A 16,318-nucleotide genomic window follows, 5' to 3' on the forward strand; every position below is an offset into this window, starting at 1 on the left:
TTGTTTTTTTGTTGGTGTTGGGCGCGGCTGGTGGCGCGGCCGACCGCTGGTCTGGTGGCGCAGCCGGTTCCGTGGCCGAGTGCGGGGCTGGTGGCGCGGCCGACCGCGGGTCTAGTGGCACGGCAGCAGGGTTAGCAGGGTTGGTGGCGTGGTAGGGGCTGATGGCGCGGCCTGCCCCCTTAGGTCGAGGAAAAAGTTAGTTGTTTGTCAATATTCCTGTAACACCCGTATTTTCCTCACTTAAGATTATTGGTTAGATTTAGAATACTTCATAAAGAGATAAGGGCTAATTATAAATTGTAGCGCTCAAAAATTCTCAAAAATAATTTTAGAAATATTCTATGATTTTTCTGGAATTTTAGAATATTTTTCTGGAATTTTTATATTAGCGGAAGTAGCAAAAATAAATAGGAGCGTACATGTCCTAGATGAGATTTGAATCCGCGACCTTTAAGAATTTGTAATTCTTAAAATAATTCCAATGACCAAGAGAGCCAGCAAGTCTGTTCCGAAAAAGAAGGAACCGAAATATAATTATAGTTGAGTTCGATTTAAAAATCGGAAAATGTCCGAGGCTGGATTTGAACCTGTGACCTTTTAGAATTTAGGATAGTTCCAATAACCAAGTGCGCAGCAGGTCTGTTACAAAAAAAAAAGAACCGAATTTTATTTATCGACAAATTAGGTCTAGGAATCACTTAATATAAATAGGAGGCTTAAGAGAGGATTTTGATTATCTTCGAAAACCCTTCCCTCACCTCTCGCCCAGAATGTCGTCGCCCTCTTTTCTCCTCCCTCTCGGCGCCCCAAACCTGAAGAACGAGGAGTCCGTCCCCTAGGATCATAAGGAAGACTTTCGGAGAACTTCTTCTACAAGGACGCTCCTCTCCGCGAGAAGAACGCGTAGACATAGGAAGATCGCCGAGGAAATCTTTTTTTCTCTAACGGAAGAATTGTAAGAAAATTAGCGCAGAAGGTAAGTGCATCTCTCACCTGCAGTATGAGTAGTTCCGTTGTTTCTGTTTTTCCATAGTATGATTTTATTAAAGTATATGCATGATTTTGTTAAAGCATATGTAAATGGTAGAATTGCATGATATAAAAAGTATAAGAAAGGTATTTTACTTTTAAGAGGCGGGTATCGGGCACAAGGTTCGCCCATAAGAAATGCAAGGCATAAAGGATTCCGGGCACAAGGTTCGCCCACAAGGAAGGAATCCAGGGCACAAGGTTCGCCCACAATGAATTCCGGGCACAAGATTCACCCACAAGGAAAGGAATTCAAGGCACAAGGTTCGCCTATATAAGAGATGTCTACATTGATACCTCGCTGGGCCCAAAGAAGGATGTTTATTTATTTTCACTTATATATAGTATAAGTTTTCCCCCATCATTTACCAGCATTTTCTTTCATATAATAGCATATGTTATGACGAAGTTTTCTATGATTTTTGTGAGTTAGATGATGTACTTACTAAGCATTGCTTATAGTTTGCATTCCTCATATTGCAGATAAATGAAAGGAAAAATTATAGGAAAGAGGAGGCAGCTGGAAAAGTGTTTGATGTGTGGTGTCGGCGGAACCGCGGAATAAGATCAAGAATTATATAAATGTTTACTTTACGTCCAAGAAGTTTATTTTTATTTCTTTTGCTTCCGCATGCTAGAAAAAAAAAGATTTATCTGAGTTATTTTCATTTAATAAGTAAAAGTAATGAGAAAGTTTAAGTACGTAACATCTCATTATTAGTAAGAAAGAGGGGGGGTGTTACAATTCCAGGTACATAACTTTGTTGTTTCTTGAAGGAAAGAGTTTCTACCCTAATCCAGGTACATAACTTTGTTGTTTGTCAATATTCTCTGCTGGAGGTTTAAAGGTTTAATTTCAATGCAGAGGCATATTTTGCAACCTTACAAAACACCACTTTAGAAATTGCAGGCAGCTATGGAAGATGCTCTTCTTGGCATTCTAACGCCAAAACGATCCATTGATATATTGTGAGATGTCCATGCGGCTAAGGAGCAAGGGATACCTTATGTTGTGGTTTTTGTTAGTGTCAATGGAGTTGGAAAATCTACTAATCTATCTAAAGTAAGTGCTTTTATCCTAGTTTGCTTTATTTAACTGACAATAGGATTCTTTTTTGAGGATATATTTTTTTTACAGGTTGCATCCTGGCTTTTGCAACATAACATGACTGTTATGCTAGTGGTATGTTGAATACTTTGTTGATTGTGCAGCTTGATGATGCGATATGCAATAAGACAAATTTAGATTTTTGCCTATTGGCTATTCATCACAATTCGCTACTTCCCTATTGAAGAGGATCCAAATCGTGTCCATCAATTTTAAGTAAGGTGTCATGGTGGTTATGTTCTTTTTTATTTTTGTGCTTGTTGGATTCTTCAGTTATATTGTGTTTCTAGTTTGGTTAACTACCCTTTTTATGTATGTTCATTCTAATATTTGATCCATTTTGATAATCTTTTGTGTCACACTAATAATAGGAAGACACACAAGTGAAGAACTTTTATGCAGTTTTGAGTTTAGATGTAGATGGTTTTTCTTTTTTTCTAGGAAACCTCATGTCAATGTTGGTACAATTGGGCATGTTGATCATGGGAAAACCACTCTCACAGCAGCAATTATAAAGGTTAGCTTGCCTTTCAGTTGCGATTAGAATTATTTTCTTTTGTTTACTATTCAATTTGTTCATTTCTCTACATACTATTGTTGTTTTATGGATTTCTGTTCTAAAGAGTTTAGTTTTAGTCATTCTTTGTTGTCATAACCTCTATAAGTTAAAGCCAAATAAGTTTTTATAACTGTTTACTTTAGTTTTTATGTACATCTTTGTTCATTAAGATTTTTTTTCTCTCTAGGTTCTTTCTGATGAGGGAAAAGCTAAAGCAGTTGCTTTTGATGAGATTGACAAAGCCCCTGAGGAGAAAGCTAGAGGAATTAGCTTAGCAACGGTTTGTTTTTGTTTTAAATTTCTTTGATAATTCTTTTTTTATTTTATATATTCTTTTTTGAGGAGAAAGCTAGAGGAACTTTGTCTGAATTAAATATTCTATTAATCCTTTGCTTATTTTGATAAGTTGTGATCATTTATTCTTTTTTGCTTTGTGAAACAGGTGATTGTGAATAAATCACGTGCTCAATGGTTGGATACAAGATTGCTGAGGATGAGATTATCACAGAGAATTACTACGAGCACCATAGAGGATGACAAAGAAAATTGTACTGTAAGAAAGTCTTATAGGATTGAGTGTTGGAGTTGTGTGTGATGTCTATGTAGATGTAGTTATAGAAAATAAGATTGTAATTTTCTATTTAATCTTTTCATTTCAAAGATTATTTTGTGAGAATTATGTATGAACAAGTTTCTCTTTAATAAGAAATTAATTGTTTTATCATTTATATAAATTTATAATATGTATTTAAAATGTGGATTGTATAGATGGTATGAGAAAGCTTTAATATTGATTGTATATAAATATAATCATGGGATGTTGATAATTTTTTAAAAATATTAACGACGGAATTAGCGATCGAATTCAAGTTCGGTCGTTAAAATTAGCGACTGAATTCAAATTCAGTCGTTAATATTAACGACGAAACATAAAAATCGATCGCTAATTAGCGACCGAACTCGAATTCGGTCGCTAAAATTAGCGATCGAACTCGAGTTTGGTCGCTAATTTTAGCGACGAACATAAAAAACAGTTGCTAATTAGCGACCGAACTCGAATTCGGTCGCTAAAATTAGCGACCGAATTCGAGTTCGGTCGCTAAAATTAGCGACCGAATTTGAAATCGGTCGCTAATTTTAGCGACCGAATTTGAGTTCGGTCGCTAATTCGGTCGGCTAAATCTAATAACGACTAAATTTTTTACGATTTTTTTTATCGGTCGCTAATCGGTCGTTAATCGAATTTAGCGACCGAAAATTCGGTCGCTAATCACGGTTTTTTTTTGTAGTGATGGTGACGATCTTGGATATGAGTTTTCAGTCGATTTTCAGAAAAATATCGGATTTCAGAATCTGCTTTCAGACAAGCCAAGCATAGGATTTGTTCATCCTTGTAGAGGGGAGGGGGAGGAGAAGATTGTTGGGGATTCATTTTTCCACCACTGTATCACTCAGGCTCAGTCCCTTGTAGATTGTAGAGGGGAGGAGGAGGTAAAGAAGGGCGGGCTGGCTGGGGACATGCTTGCTGCATGAAGAAGACCGACCGGACACACATGCTTTGACTGTTTCAACGGTAGGCTCAGTCCCCTGTAGATTGTAGAGGGGAGGAGGAGGTAAAGAAAGGGCGGGCTGGCTGGGGACATGCTTGCTGCATGAAGAAGACCGACCGGACAGAAGACGCTTTGACTGTTTCAACGGTTGATGCCCGCCGTAGTATTCCACGTCCCGCAGATGTCTTTCTGCGTAGTATTTGGGCTTCCTCCCGGAGCGCTCAAGGTGAGCTCATGAATTTGGGCCTGCGAACTGAAGCCCAACACCACGTGCATTTTTGGGCTGTTCCTGATCCATAATCCCCTCACCGTTGATCCGTCGCAGTTCGTCACAACTAACGCCTGGTATTTATTTACATATTTCTTTTTTTAAAAAAATTTTGAAGAGTTTAATTTTTAATAATTATTATTTTCGCTCTTACATCGGGGGCAGTGGAGCATCTCTGCAAATTTTTTTTAAAATAATTTTTTTAAAAAAAAAAAGAAAAATAGGGGAAAATGTGAAAAATATATACTTACGTGTCTATTTTTGCATTGCGAATAAGGTCGTCCCTGGCCGTTGATCTCTCCGTAACCGTCAATAACCAACCCATTGAGACCGTTAAACAGAATCCAACTTTGAACATAGCTCTCCCATACCACGTTTGGTCTCACGAGCGTTCCATCAATCTGTACACATTTTTTTATAAATTTAAATTTGCAATATATATATATATATATATTAATTGTGAATTAATTACCTGAACATGGATTTTAGCTTTGCATGGGCCAGAGAATATAATTTGGCTCAACAAGAAGGTTTTCCCTGATGGAACAAGAAGAGTAGGAGCCCCAGCATCTGCACACACTGCATTCCAACCTTTTAAAAATGCCTGAAAAACAGTAACAATGACGATAACACATTAACTACATAACACATAGATAATCGATAATTTCATGGCAAAAAATTTAAAAAATATTAATCACTTGGGTATCATCTGTGAGCCCATCTCCTTTGGCACCATAGTATAGCACATTGTGAACCGAAGCAGCCACTAGCACAGTACTGTTCAGAACAGTGGTAATTACGCTCAATATCATTGCTACTGTTCTATGATCCTGCTGCAGGCAGAAATTAGATAATTAGATATGTATCATAAATCTTCACGTAAAAAAAATATTAGCATGCAGAAAAACACACCATGGAATTATTATCTCTGGGAACAAATATTGACATGCAGCAGTGAATTAAGTATATATAGGGGATTATCTGAAAGCAGTGCAAAAGAGTATTAATTTATTATTTATGCAGCATTTGATGCATGGTTAAAGGATAAGAGAGAGGTGTCAATATGTGGGAAAACTGACTGTGCCTTTGTATTTTTTAATCAAGTCAAGGAGGAAGAGTTAATTAGGTCGACATTATTAATAACTACTGTGGAGAGTTAAGATTGCATTAATGGCGAGTTAAAGGATGGTCAAATGCTTGGATGCTTAATACAGTTCCCGTGGAAAAAGAATAGCGTTTGTTTCAGTTACTAAAGGGCATTTAATTTCCTTATAAAAAAATATTGTTGCAAACTAATTAAATTTGGAAATATATTAATATAAAAACTGCTGGTACTAAAAAAATATATGTAGGAGGAAAATTACTAATGCATAAGTATTGATTAAAAAAATAAAATAATCAACTTGTGATTATATTTTAAATGATTAAAAAAATATATTTTAGAGCAAGTTAAAGTATAAAAGAATTTATGCTCATTTCTATAATAGTTCATATATAAATTAATTAAAATTAAGAGTTACTCATATTGCATAGCCTAGGGAGAAGCAAGAATGAAATGGGAGCTATTCATTTTCACTTGGATTTTATTTGAGATGTATGTAAAGTCTAAATAAATTTATTTATAGATTGTTTATGACATTTTAAATATTGATGACTTGACTTATTAGTGTTCGATTAAATATATTTATTTGATATTTAGGTTCATTCGAGATGTCTTCTATAATAAAAAATAAAAAAATTTATTTTTATCCACATTTTCATTTTTATGTACATTATACAGCTGACATATATAATTAAGTTGATAACTCTTTTGAGTAAATTCAAGTAGAGGGAGGATATTTTTTCTACAATTTGAGAAAAATGCTTAGTTACATAATTTTGTTTGTTGCAGTCTGAAAGCATTTTCAAAGATAAAAATTTTAATATTTTTGGGCTCATAAAATTATTTTATGGTCTCAGAATTTGATATATCACATGTAAATTTGCAAACTAATTAATGGCTATCAAGTCCCAAAGTGTTGTTTTAAAAAAAAAGTTTATTTCCACTAAGAATCACCTAAAAAATCAAATCTGAAGACAAATTAACAAACTGATCTGAAAATAAAATAGTTAGCAAGAAGAGAATTGGTATTCCTTTCTGCCTTGTAGAAGACAACACATATAATGTGGTTCCATTCCTTTCCATTTCTTCAGTAAATATAATTAAAAGACAATCTATCACAAAACAGAAAACCATCCCAGTGATCTTTGGATGCTGCTGGTATAGTACAGACCTAGACATGATAAGAGCAAGAGGGTCATGGTACAACCTGCTTTATAGTATTTTGTGCAAATCCTGTAACTTTCAAATGAAGCAATTACAGAAGAACAAAAGGTGGTGGTATAAGATTCCATCTCTGATCGATCGCCATCACCTTTCATCTGTGTTGCACTGGTGCCAAATCTCCTTCCCGGCAAACCCTGAAAGTTCCTCAAACTCTTATCATGATACAATCAGTTTCTGCATTCGTTCCTATTTATGTTCCTGAACCACTGCAGTGCTGTTTAATTTGCATCTGCAAGGTGTGCAAATGCCTCGTGATTTTGATCAAAATAAATATAAAATGAAGGGAGAGTGAGTGCTTTGCAGATGCTGAAGTGACTTGAAAATAAATAAATATAAAATGTTTGAAACAAAAGAATGAATGAATGAATGTTCATGTCTCACGCTTCCATGTGCCATGTACTTGTTCTATGTATTAAAGTGAGTATACAATCGATTAAACATGAAACTAAATTTGATATTTAAACAAAAGGAATCCTCAACATGGAAGAACAAAACTTGTCCCTAGCAACAGAGAAGACAATCACTTTTTTGTAAGGGTCCACAATGTGACCAATTTGCCCTATCTTAATGGCATGATAGCTTATATGTACATATTTAAGCCTAGAGAAAGCATCATGTTAGCAATCTACTAGATTTCATGGCTTACCACCACCACCACCACCATCTGAACTACTTGCACTCTCCTTCTCAATTCACAAACTCAACCTCCCTCAAGATCAAAATCTTCATCAAATCCTACGTGATTCAACACGTCCGCCATGCCGTCCGGGCCGCCAAGTCCATGTTCATGGAGCTCTTCCACAAGAAGAGCACGACCATCATCAAAATCCACAAGTTCTGCAAGCACAGGAGAAGGAACAAGTCCCACGCCCACCACTCTTCCTCCCACATCATCCCAATTCCGGAGCCGCCGTGCTATTCGGAGGAGTTCTTCGACGTCAGCCAGTGCTTGTACTACGACGCCACATGGAACTCAATGATCTCCGCGGAGGACATGGATGGTGACCAAGTCGAGTCACCGCCGGCGGAGGAGAAGAGCAGAGGCCGCAATGACAAAGACGACGACAACGAGGGCGGAAATGAGATTGATCAGCTGGCGGAGAAGTTCATCGCGAGCTGCCACGAGAAGTTTAGGCTGGAGAAGCAGGAGTCTTACAGAAGGTACTTGGAAATGCTTGCGAGAAGCGTGTGATTGAAGGTGGGAAGAGCGATATTCCACATTGGTTGAATATGGAATTGTTTTGTTGGTTTTTTGAATCGGAATCTATTGTTAGATCTTTAGATCTTATCCTCTGTTAAATTCTATTCAGAAATCCATTGTTGAGTTGAGCGTATGCATGGAGAGAGACAGAGATATGTCTAAGAATGCCCTTATCGATTCTCATTCGATATCTAAAATCTGATCAATTCTAAACTCAGCCAACTACTGCCATCCGTTTGAATTGTGAAAGAAATTAAAGAGACAAAGGAAATGGATTAATTACGAGGATCTGCTCTCTTTATTCCAATTGTATTCCTGCATGCTTTCTCGCCATCAAAATTGAAGCTTTGGCAGAAACTTGTCGGCTCTATTATATTGCTTTTGGACAGGGCATTCTTTATAGATTTTTCTTTTTCTTTTGAATAACTCACACTATTATTTTGTATTTTTCCTAAATTTAAACCATATTTACAACGGTGGAGAAATTTTAAACACAAGGGACGTCCCTAAAGAAATGGTCAACAAATTAGCCACAACCAAGAACGCCAAAGGACGTCCCTTGTATTTAAGCAGCTCCTCTCTTCCTTGTTTCATACCGTTGACTTGGCGCTCTGTTCTCTCACCAATTCGTCGAAAAACAGAGAGAGGCAAACGTTGATAACTAACTCATCGACGACGATGGCCCGCTTCCTCGGCGCTGCCGCCCTGCTCCTCGTCGCCCTCGCGGCCTCCGCCTGTCCAGGTCGCGTCGCCGCCGATGTTGCCGCCGATTTCGCCGCCGCCTGCGAGTATGTCACTGTGCCGCAGCTCTGCACCAACCTCATCTCCAAGTCGGGCGCCACCACGCTGGGCGACCTCACCAAGGCCGCCATCCAGGATTCCCTGGAACAAGCAGAGGAGGCGCGCAAGACCACGGCGAGCGCCATGGCCGCGCCGAACGCCGACGAAATCCTGAAGAAGAACCTGGGGGTCTGCATGGATGCATTCGAGAGTGCGGTGGCGGATATGCAGGAGGCCAAGCAGAAGCAGGGCGAAGCGATCAGCCAAGGGAAGGCACACACCGAGGTGACTGGCGCCATCTCCGCCGCGCTGGTCTCCGTCGGAAGGTACGCATGCGTTGTTAAACAGAGATCGATCGACACGCGAGAATGATTCTAAACAAACTTCCATATTCAACACAGGTGCAACGACGTGTTCAGCGCGAACCCGGGGGTGGTGTCGCCGGTGGCCGACGCCACCAGCATCCTCAAGAAGTTGATGAGCAACAGCCTATCGTTGGCCATAGCGTTTCAGGTCAAGAACAGCGCCTACTAATTAGGCAACTCAGAGAGGATTGTTTATTGTATGGCTTGATGATTTGGTACATCATTTGATTAAATTCGTCGAAGTAACAGTTGTAATCACCGATTCACTGTTGAAGGCTTGCATAATGCTGAATTCCTTTACAATTATTTCAGATATTTACAGCAGCAAGTTGATCGTTAGTTGCAGTAAATCTTGATTGTTGTATACTTCTGCTTTAATATCGCAAATTCCTTTTTAAAAAAAAAAAAATTATATGCTAAAACTGGAGAACGAGATCACTTCTCAAGCTCCTGTTTGCACAGAGGACACGAAGACGTAATCCTCAACCACTGATCCACGCAGTTGAGATGGAAGAGATGCTGGCACGGCAGCTGCCTCACCTCCTCCCTCTCACCGTACTGTGCCAAACATATGCAGCACTCCTGCCAATTTTTGAGCAAATTAAACTTTGAATTCAAGGCTCATTGCAATTCGGATTTGTATGACTCACTTGGTTCTCGTTTGCAAGATCCCTGACTTCCTTGAATCGCCGTCGAGGCAGCTTCGAGAGTTGATCCTCCGATGCGCCTCGATCGGCGGAGGCCAAGTTCATGTTGAAGCCCAGACGGTTGCTTATCAGAGGCACGCAGCAGCAGAGCAGGACGCAGAGCAGGAAGGGGAAGGAGTAGAGGAGGGCGTTCCATGAGAGGATCGCTATGCACAGCACGTGAAGTTTTGGAGCTCTGTCGAACGATCCGTGGCGCGAGTCGAAGATCCACACGTTGCCCATCACGAACCATATCGCGAAGAACAACTCGAGGAACGTCCTCGATTTGTTCATCAAGTACGAAGAAGAGTCATCAATGGTCGTTCTCGAGAGTTGCTCGAGATCGTCGGAGTCGAGGCTGAGGGCCGAGTGGCGGTAGCGCCAGTAGATTAGAGGAAGGCTGAGGAGGTTCCCGAGGTTGTAGCCGCCGAGCCAAATCCTAAGGGGCCAAACCGGGTTCTCTCTTCCAGAGACGGCCATGGTGGCGGTGACTACGATGATTTGCGCCACCAGCACGACGAACTCCGCTGCCAGCCACGGCGAGGAATTGAAAGGGTTGGAAACTAAGTCGGACGTCGACGCGTTCTGGTACCGGAACACACGTCTCAAGAAGCCAAACCACCGGGCTCTCGCGATCCGCAGGGCCATCCTCATCAGGAATGCAAGCGGCACAGTCCGAGGTCCATCAGCGACATTGTTATCTGCCGGCGGCATCCCCGGCCTTCTTCTTCTTAATTCTTCTTCTTCTTCTTCTCGGTCCAAGGATGGAGGAGGATAGCAGCCATGGATTGCTTAGTAAGGTGGAACGGAAGTAAGGTGGGAAGTTGGGTTAAGATGGTGACCAAGAATCTAACAAACTTTGCTTTGGATTCAAGTGTTGATCAGGGGATTATCAATCATCCTTCAACTGTTGGCCAAACCAATTCCCCTGCTTAAGCAAACAAAATTATAGTTGAATCAACAACCAACTACCAAGCTAATAAGATAATTTCTTTATTTAGTAACTTTTTTGACCGGGTAGAGCTTTTATATCGGAGAAGAAGATAATTACGTAGTAATGGGCTTGAGGAGGCCCAATAAGATATAACGGGCTTAGTTAAGGTTTGGGTAGGCCCAATAAGATGTCAAATTATAGCTTCTCGTCGCTTATCTTCGAGCAGATTTTTTAAATATGAAATAGATATTTTATGGCAATTTCGACCTTATTTTTAATCTATTAAACGAATCATAAATCGCATCAATGATTGATATTTCTGTTGCCAAGAGAGAGAGAGAGAAGATGGCTTCGGCGGAGAACGGCACCAGCGCCGCCGGCGCGCCCGCCTTCAAGATCTACACCGGAGCCGATCCGTTCGGTTGCCCCCTCAAGGATGCCCTCGTCGCCCACCTCCGCTCCCTCCCCGGCGTAGAAGTCGTCGACCTCGGCACCGACAAATACTATTCTGTCGCCGAACAGGTCGGTCGCCGCGTGAGCGCTGCCGCCGCTTCTGGAGGCTCTTCCCCCGAGACCCGCGGCGTCATCGCCTGTGGCACTGGAGTCGGCGTTTCCATGTTCGCCAACAAGTTCCCTCGGGTCTATGCCGCCGCCTGCTTCACCGAGGGCGATGCCGCCAACGCAAGATCTATCAGCGCCTGCAACGTCCTCACCGTATCCGGCATGAACACCGCCCCCGAGGACGCCATCAAGATTCTTGAAACCTGGCTCAAAACCCCCTTCAAAGCTCCCTGCCCGGCCTCCGGTGACGCCGATTGGCCGGATGATATCCAGGACTTCCTCGATAACGCCCCAAAAGAGATGGCTGCCATCCCCAACGTCGTCTCCTCCTGTGCCATCTGCTGCCTGAGGAAAGACATCACTTTTGAGCCCGTCGGGATCATGCCGGGCGGCGAGATGAAGATTGTGCGCGAGAGCCCGACGTCAGCGATAGTTAGGTTTAAGGCTGGGAGCGTTGAGCCGGCGCACCACCACACTTTTGGGCACGACCTCCTGGTGATGAAAGGGAAGAAGAAAGTTTGGAATTTGACCAAAAAGGAGAGCTATGATCTTGAAGATGGGGACTTCCTGTTCACGCCGGCAGGGGATGTGCATCGAGTCAAGTACTTTACGGATACTGAGTTCTTCATCCGGTGGGACGGGGATTGGGATATCTTCCTTGATGAGGACCTGGAAGCAGCTAACGAAGCCATTGACAAGGAGCTCGCAGGCAGTGGCAAATGAGATGAGACGCTCCTTCTAAGGTACATATGTGAAGCTTTAATCCTATGTTTATGGCTCTAAATATGATGATCTTGCTTGTTTCTGAGCACGACTGTGTTACTTTAGCTAAGAGTGAATTGCTGCTTGTTAGAATAAAATGATGCTTGGAAAACTGGTGCTAGGAAGTGAAGAGAAACAGTGTTGAAAAAAATTTGTAAGAACTTTGGTGTGTCTTGTGTGTTGTTACAAATTATCAGTTGCTTTTCCTGGAATAATTGTGCAAACCTTTATTGGCAATGAAGCCTTGGATCTTCACCAATGCATGCAATAAGGTAGGATTCAAATGCTTGAAATCACTGCATTTGCATTTGCTTTTCAGAATCTGATTCTGAAATTGACTGCTAGTTCTGTTAGGTGTGTTTGACATGGTTAACAAAATCTCTGTGAAGACTTGTTTTCAGCAGCCAAAACATGGTTATGGAAGGAGAGATTAATGAACTGGAAGATTATACACATCCAAATAGGTTAATTAGAACAACAAGATACACCATAAATTTGACTACCACAGACGCAGAGCTATAAGAGTATGAAACCGTCCAAACAAGAAATACAACAAGAGCTGCATAAAACCGCAGCGACTGATAGCAAATACTCATCGAAAGCATTGGACCCATTCATTGCTTTGCTGTCTCAAACCCGGCAATCAAGTTCTGCATCACCAAGAATGCAATGTATTAGATATAACTATGCAGCCAAGCTGCTAAAAGACAACTAGATTCTTTAGAATAATCTTAAAAGGAATAGTTAATTTGTTATGATATGATTGAATGATATTTAGAGATTTTGGATGTCAACCCAGAGTGGGAAAGGGTAGATGAAGAGTCCACCAAGGTTAAAACCTTTAAGCTAATGATCCTTTATGATTCCATCTTCATTTGTCTTTGAAGGGCTATCCCTCGCAGACAACTATTTTTTCTAAACTTAACACCGTACATTTTGTTAAGTACAATCAATTTCTTATATCTGAAGCACTTATCCTGTATTATCCTTCATACAAAATCTGTTAATCATTATTAGTAAGTCTGCCTCGAACTATCTCTCAGGCTAATATGGCCCCTCAGCTTATCTGAACAGAAAATAGAATTTTGAAGATTGCAAACATGATGTAATAATGATTTTAACAGATTTTGTATGAAGGATAATATTCTGAAGCTAACTTCAATTACTGTACAGAAAATGTGCTTAATTTTAACCAGAAAAGGAAGATAAATCATATTATAACTGATACATACACTAAGCCCATCTATCATATAGATTTGTTAGTATTTTCAGCAAGCTTCATTCAACTGGTGAACTTTAAATGAAATATTTAAATCATCCACCCTACAACGTACCTAAGTCATACATATGTTGATTAACTATTTCATTTGCTATATTTGGTTGTCTGCCCAACTAATACGAGAACCAAGTAACCTTGAGCCATATCATAACTGTCATATCTATTTGCTCTCAAGTCAAAACAAACGTGCTAAAAATTAGTCATAGGTTATAGTATCCAAACACCCTAAGCTTTCATCTTTGCCCTCACTTATCAGCTAATGTATTTGCTACAAAAATGTAATGCATATACTAGTAATGGAGAATGACTTGAATCAGACCAGAAGCTGATAATTGTGGGCACTTGTCAATGTTCAGTTCATCCTAGACGAGAAATAATAGCCGTAGCTGAACAAGTATGTTTCTTACACCAACACTACAAACAGAAATCTACCTGAAAAGTTGGCATTCTACTGAGAAGGTAGAAGATCTTCCAACTAAGCATTTACCTCATTTAATCACCCAGAACCTGCAAAGACATCGAGCAAGCCACAGCAACTCCACCATGATGTACGACCAACGACGACGACCGGAGGAGGTAGAGTAAGCTAGATGTATCAAGTCATTCATTCCTAATCAGCACTTTAATTGAATTAGATGAATTAGCGCGATAAAAGTTAGAACTTCAGCACCTCAGCTGCAGGCAGAGTCTCATCTCTGCCACCACAGCACCGGTCTCCATGACTCTCATTGAGTTGTTTGGCCGTCTCATCTGCATCAGGAAGCAGCACTACTTTCACTTGGACTTCAGCCAAAGCAATTTCATCAACTTGCCTCTCCTCTTCAGCCAAAACAACAATCTTTTCAAACGGAACAGCAGATTCGTCGACAGCTTCCTCATGTTCCTCCTGATATTTAGTAGCTTCGACAATGGAATCCTTGGATTTAGGAAATGACTCTGTGGTAGAGCTAAATGTTGCTTCCTTCACAACGACAGAAGACTCCTCTTCGTCGTTCTGGACCAAGACCACTCCTTCCGTTGAGCCATCAAAGGCAACGGTTTCAGACCCCGAGAACTCTTCGGCAGGTCGAGAACAATGGTGTTCTCGAGGGGACGAAGACGCAGAGGAAGAAGACGCGGTAGATCCGCCGTCATTCTCCTTGATCTCCTCAGGTTGAGGCGGCGCCCTGCCGTCTTGATTACCATTGTCTGAAGATTCACGTGCACGGACAAAAAAGAGTTCAAATAGGAAAACAATCATTAGAACGGAGGAGAAAGAGAGGAGGAAGAAGAATTAACCTTTAGCAGGAAGATCGGCGGTGGCGACGGCCGTCTTCTTACGCTTGGCCGCCTTTCTCTTCTTCGGCATGAGGGAGGGAGTTCTGGATGAAGGATTTCGACCTGTACAACAAATCTACTCTTCTTCCTCCTTGTTGAATTCAAAAGTTGGCTACTTTATCGAAAATTGCTGGTCAAAATCAAAACTTTGGCCGACAGAAACAAAAAAGTGAGGCAGAGTAGGAAAATGGGGGATCTGGGAGATTGTAAGGGAGATTTGGAAGGGATGGGCGGGAGATTTAAGTGGAAGAGGAAGAAGATGAAGGCGGCAGCAGATCGAGCGCAGTAGATGCCCCACTAGAACTGCAACACTTGTAATCGTGCCATCTAATTTGTTTTAATCTTGTTCTCCACTCTTTGCGATTCATAACTGCCGCCATTGAAATGGAGACAGAGTATTTGGACAAATCTATAGATAATCAAGTTGAAATTTATTCTACACTGACACACTGTGTCTCCTTGTATACACGGTAGCAAAAAGGTGGAACCGCCACCTTAGCGGCCTCCTGGTCCCGGCTCCACAAGTGTCCAAAGGGAGTAAATCACGGACGGTCATTTTGACCTTTTTCTCATCATGGCTAGCGTAAGGGAGGGCTTTTAATTCACGCAGGAATCGAACCCAAAGCCTCATGGTAGTAACTACCCTGCGCTAACCATGCGAGCAAGCCCGTGGGGGCGTGTCTCCTTGTATACACACTGAGTATATAATATAACTTTTAGAACATGATTGAATTGATTATTATAGGACAGACTTATTATAGTGGAAGATAAGACAATGTCTTTACTCATAGTGATCAACTATAATTTTTTAATTACTTTCTCACATATGATCATAGAATCGATCGTATAGAATCATTAGAGTGATGGACTCTATCTTTTGCTGTAAAGTATCTAATATAAATTATTTTTTATATAGGATTTAGGGATATATTTTTTTTTACAAAGATATTTATGAAAAATGTCATGCTTTTTTAATATAGAGAGAGAAAGTTCGGTTTTCCTACTCACTCATGTATAGACAATCCATGGATAATAAAAATAAAATTATTATTTGATAATGATTTTTTAAAAAATAAATTAAATTCATTAAAATATATACTTTAAAAATATCTGTAGATATATCTTCAATATTTTATTTTTTTATTCATTATACCTTTTATTTTTTTTATTCATTCTACAATTTTCTACTACGCTTCTTTCCTATTCCTTTCAATATTTTAGTTTTTTATTTATCTTTTCATATTCTACATAAAATATAAATAATATATAAAATACATTATTTATATATATAATGTAAAATATAAATAAATAATGAGACTCATAAAAATTTATCAAGATATTTTTTTATAAGGGATCCGATCGATCGAATAAAATTGGAATCGCATAGAATCAATTTCAGATTTTCTTGGGATAAAAAATCATGATCCTAAATTTAACCAAACTGAGTTTTTGTTACAATTTAGATTTAAAAAAAAAATTTCCAAGCAAATATAATAAATAAGTCTATGTTTGAAACTTTATTAAAGCGTGAGACCATAGGATTTATGATTTTTTAAGTATAATTGTGAAAGTAGTGTTTGTTGAGATGGAGTT

General features: G+C 39.9%; 5 protein-coding genes across 5 annotated transcripts; 3 read left to right on the forward strand and 2 right to left on the reverse strand.

Annotated features, from left to right (window-relative positions):
- Positions 1-7,477: 7,477 nt before the first annotated feature.
- LOC141837907 (uncharacterized) lies at positions 7,478-8,032 on the forward strand. Its single transcript, XM_074725273.1, has one exon. The coding sequence runs from the start codon at positions 7,478-7,480 to the stop codon at positions 8,030-8,032; it is 555 nt and encodes a 184-aa protein (XP_074581374.1).
- A 687-nt stretch (positions 8,033-8,719) lies between these two features.
- Positions 8,720-9,355, forward strand: LOC141838048 (uncharacterized). The gene is made up of 2 exons (XM_074725438.1): positions 8,720-9,147; positions 9,223-9,355. The coding sequence occupies exons 1-2, from the start codon at positions 8,720-8,722 to the stop codon at positions 9,353-9,355; spliced, it is 561 nt and encodes a 186-aa protein (XP_074581539.1).
- A 230-nt stretch (positions 9,356-9,585) lies between these two features.
- Positions 9,586-10,606, reverse strand: LOC141842062 (E3 ubiquitin-protein ligase At1g63170-like). Its single transcript, XM_074730281.1, has 2 exons — positions 9,837-10,606; positions 9,586-9,768 (listed from the first exon to the last, which is right to left on the reverse strand). The coding sequence occupies exons 1-2, from the start codon at positions 10,584-10,586 to the stop codon at positions 9,622-9,624; spliced, it is 897 nt and encodes a 298-aa protein (XP_074586382.1). The 5' UTR covers positions 10,587-10,606; the 3' UTR covers positions 9,586-9,621.
- A 507-nt stretch (positions 10,607-11,113) lies between these two features.
- Positions 11,114-12,341, forward strand: LOC141838165 (DNA damage-repair/toleration protein DRT102). Its single transcript, XM_074725568.1, has one exon. It carries the CDS (start codon positions 11,152-11,154, stop codon positions 12,088-12,090), a length of 939 nt encoding a protein of 312 aa, XP_074581669.1. The 5' UTR covers positions 11,114-11,151; the 3' UTR covers positions 12,091-12,341.
- A 283-nt stretch (positions 12,342-12,624) lies between these two features.
- LOC141838166 (uncharacterized) lies at positions 12,625-14,773 on the reverse strand. The gene is made up of 4 exons (XM_074725570.1): positions 14,687-14,773; positions 14,079-14,596; positions 13,896-13,994; positions 12,625-12,779 (listed from the first exon to the last, which is right to left on the reverse strand). Exons 1-3 carry the CDS (start codon positions 14,754-14,756, stop codon positions 13,905-13,907), a joined length of 678 nt encoding a protein of 225 aa, XP_074581671.1. The 5' UTR covers positions 14,757-14,773; the 3' UTR covers positions 12,625-12,779; positions 13,896-13,904.
- Between the last annotated feature and the right edge of the window lie 1,545 nt (positions 14,774-16,318).

Source organism: Curcuma longa, chromosome 11 (genome assembly GCF_044706935.1).
Source record: "Curcuma longa cultivar G26 ecotype Majalengka, Jawa Barat chromosome 11, ITB_CL_G26_1.1, whole genome shotgun sequence".
NCBI lineage: Eukaryota > Viridiplantae > Streptophyta > Magnoliopsida > Zingiberales > Zingiberaceae > Curcuma > Curcuma longa.

Excerpts from the sequence above, each read along its gene's own strand:
- LOC141842062 (XM_074730281.1), bottom strand. The coding sequence starts at position 10,586 with ATGCCGCCGGCAGATAACAATGTCGCTGATGGACCTCGGACTGTGCCG. Across the intron at positions 9,769-9,836 it reads ATCTTGCAAACGAGAACCAA|GAGTGCTGCATATGTTTGGC; the intron begins GTGAGTCATACA and ends AAAAATTGGCAG.
- LOC141837907 (XM_074725273.1), top strand. The coding sequence starts at position 7,478 with ATGGCTTACCACCACCACCACCACCATCTGAACTACTTGCACTCTCCT.
- LOC141838166 (XM_074725570.1), bottom strand. The coding sequence starts at position 14,756 with ATGCCGAAGAAGAGAAAGGCGGCCAAGCGTAAGAAGACGGCCGTCGCC. Across the intron at positions 14,597-14,686 it reads CGCCGATCTTCCTGCTAAAG|ACAATGGTAATCAAGACGGC; the intron begins GTTAATTCTTCT and ends GTGAATCTTCAG. Across the intron at positions 13,995-14,078 it reads AGACTCTGCCTGCAGCTGAG|CTTACTCTACCTCCTCCGGT; the intron begins GTGCTGAAGTTC and ends TGATACATCTAG.
- LOC141838165 (XM_074725568.1), top strand. The coding sequence starts at position 11,152 with ATGGCTTCGGCGGAGAACGGCACCAGCGCCGCCGGCGCGCCCGCCTTC.
- LOC141838048 (XM_074725438.1), top strand. The coding sequence starts at position 8,720 with ATGGCCCGCTTCCTCGGCGCTGCCGCCCTGCTCCTCGTCGCCCTCGCG. Across the intron at positions 9,148-9,222 it reads GCGCTGGTCTCCGTCGGAAG|GTGCAACGACGTGTTCAGCG; the intron begins GTACGCATGCGT and ends TATTCAACACAG.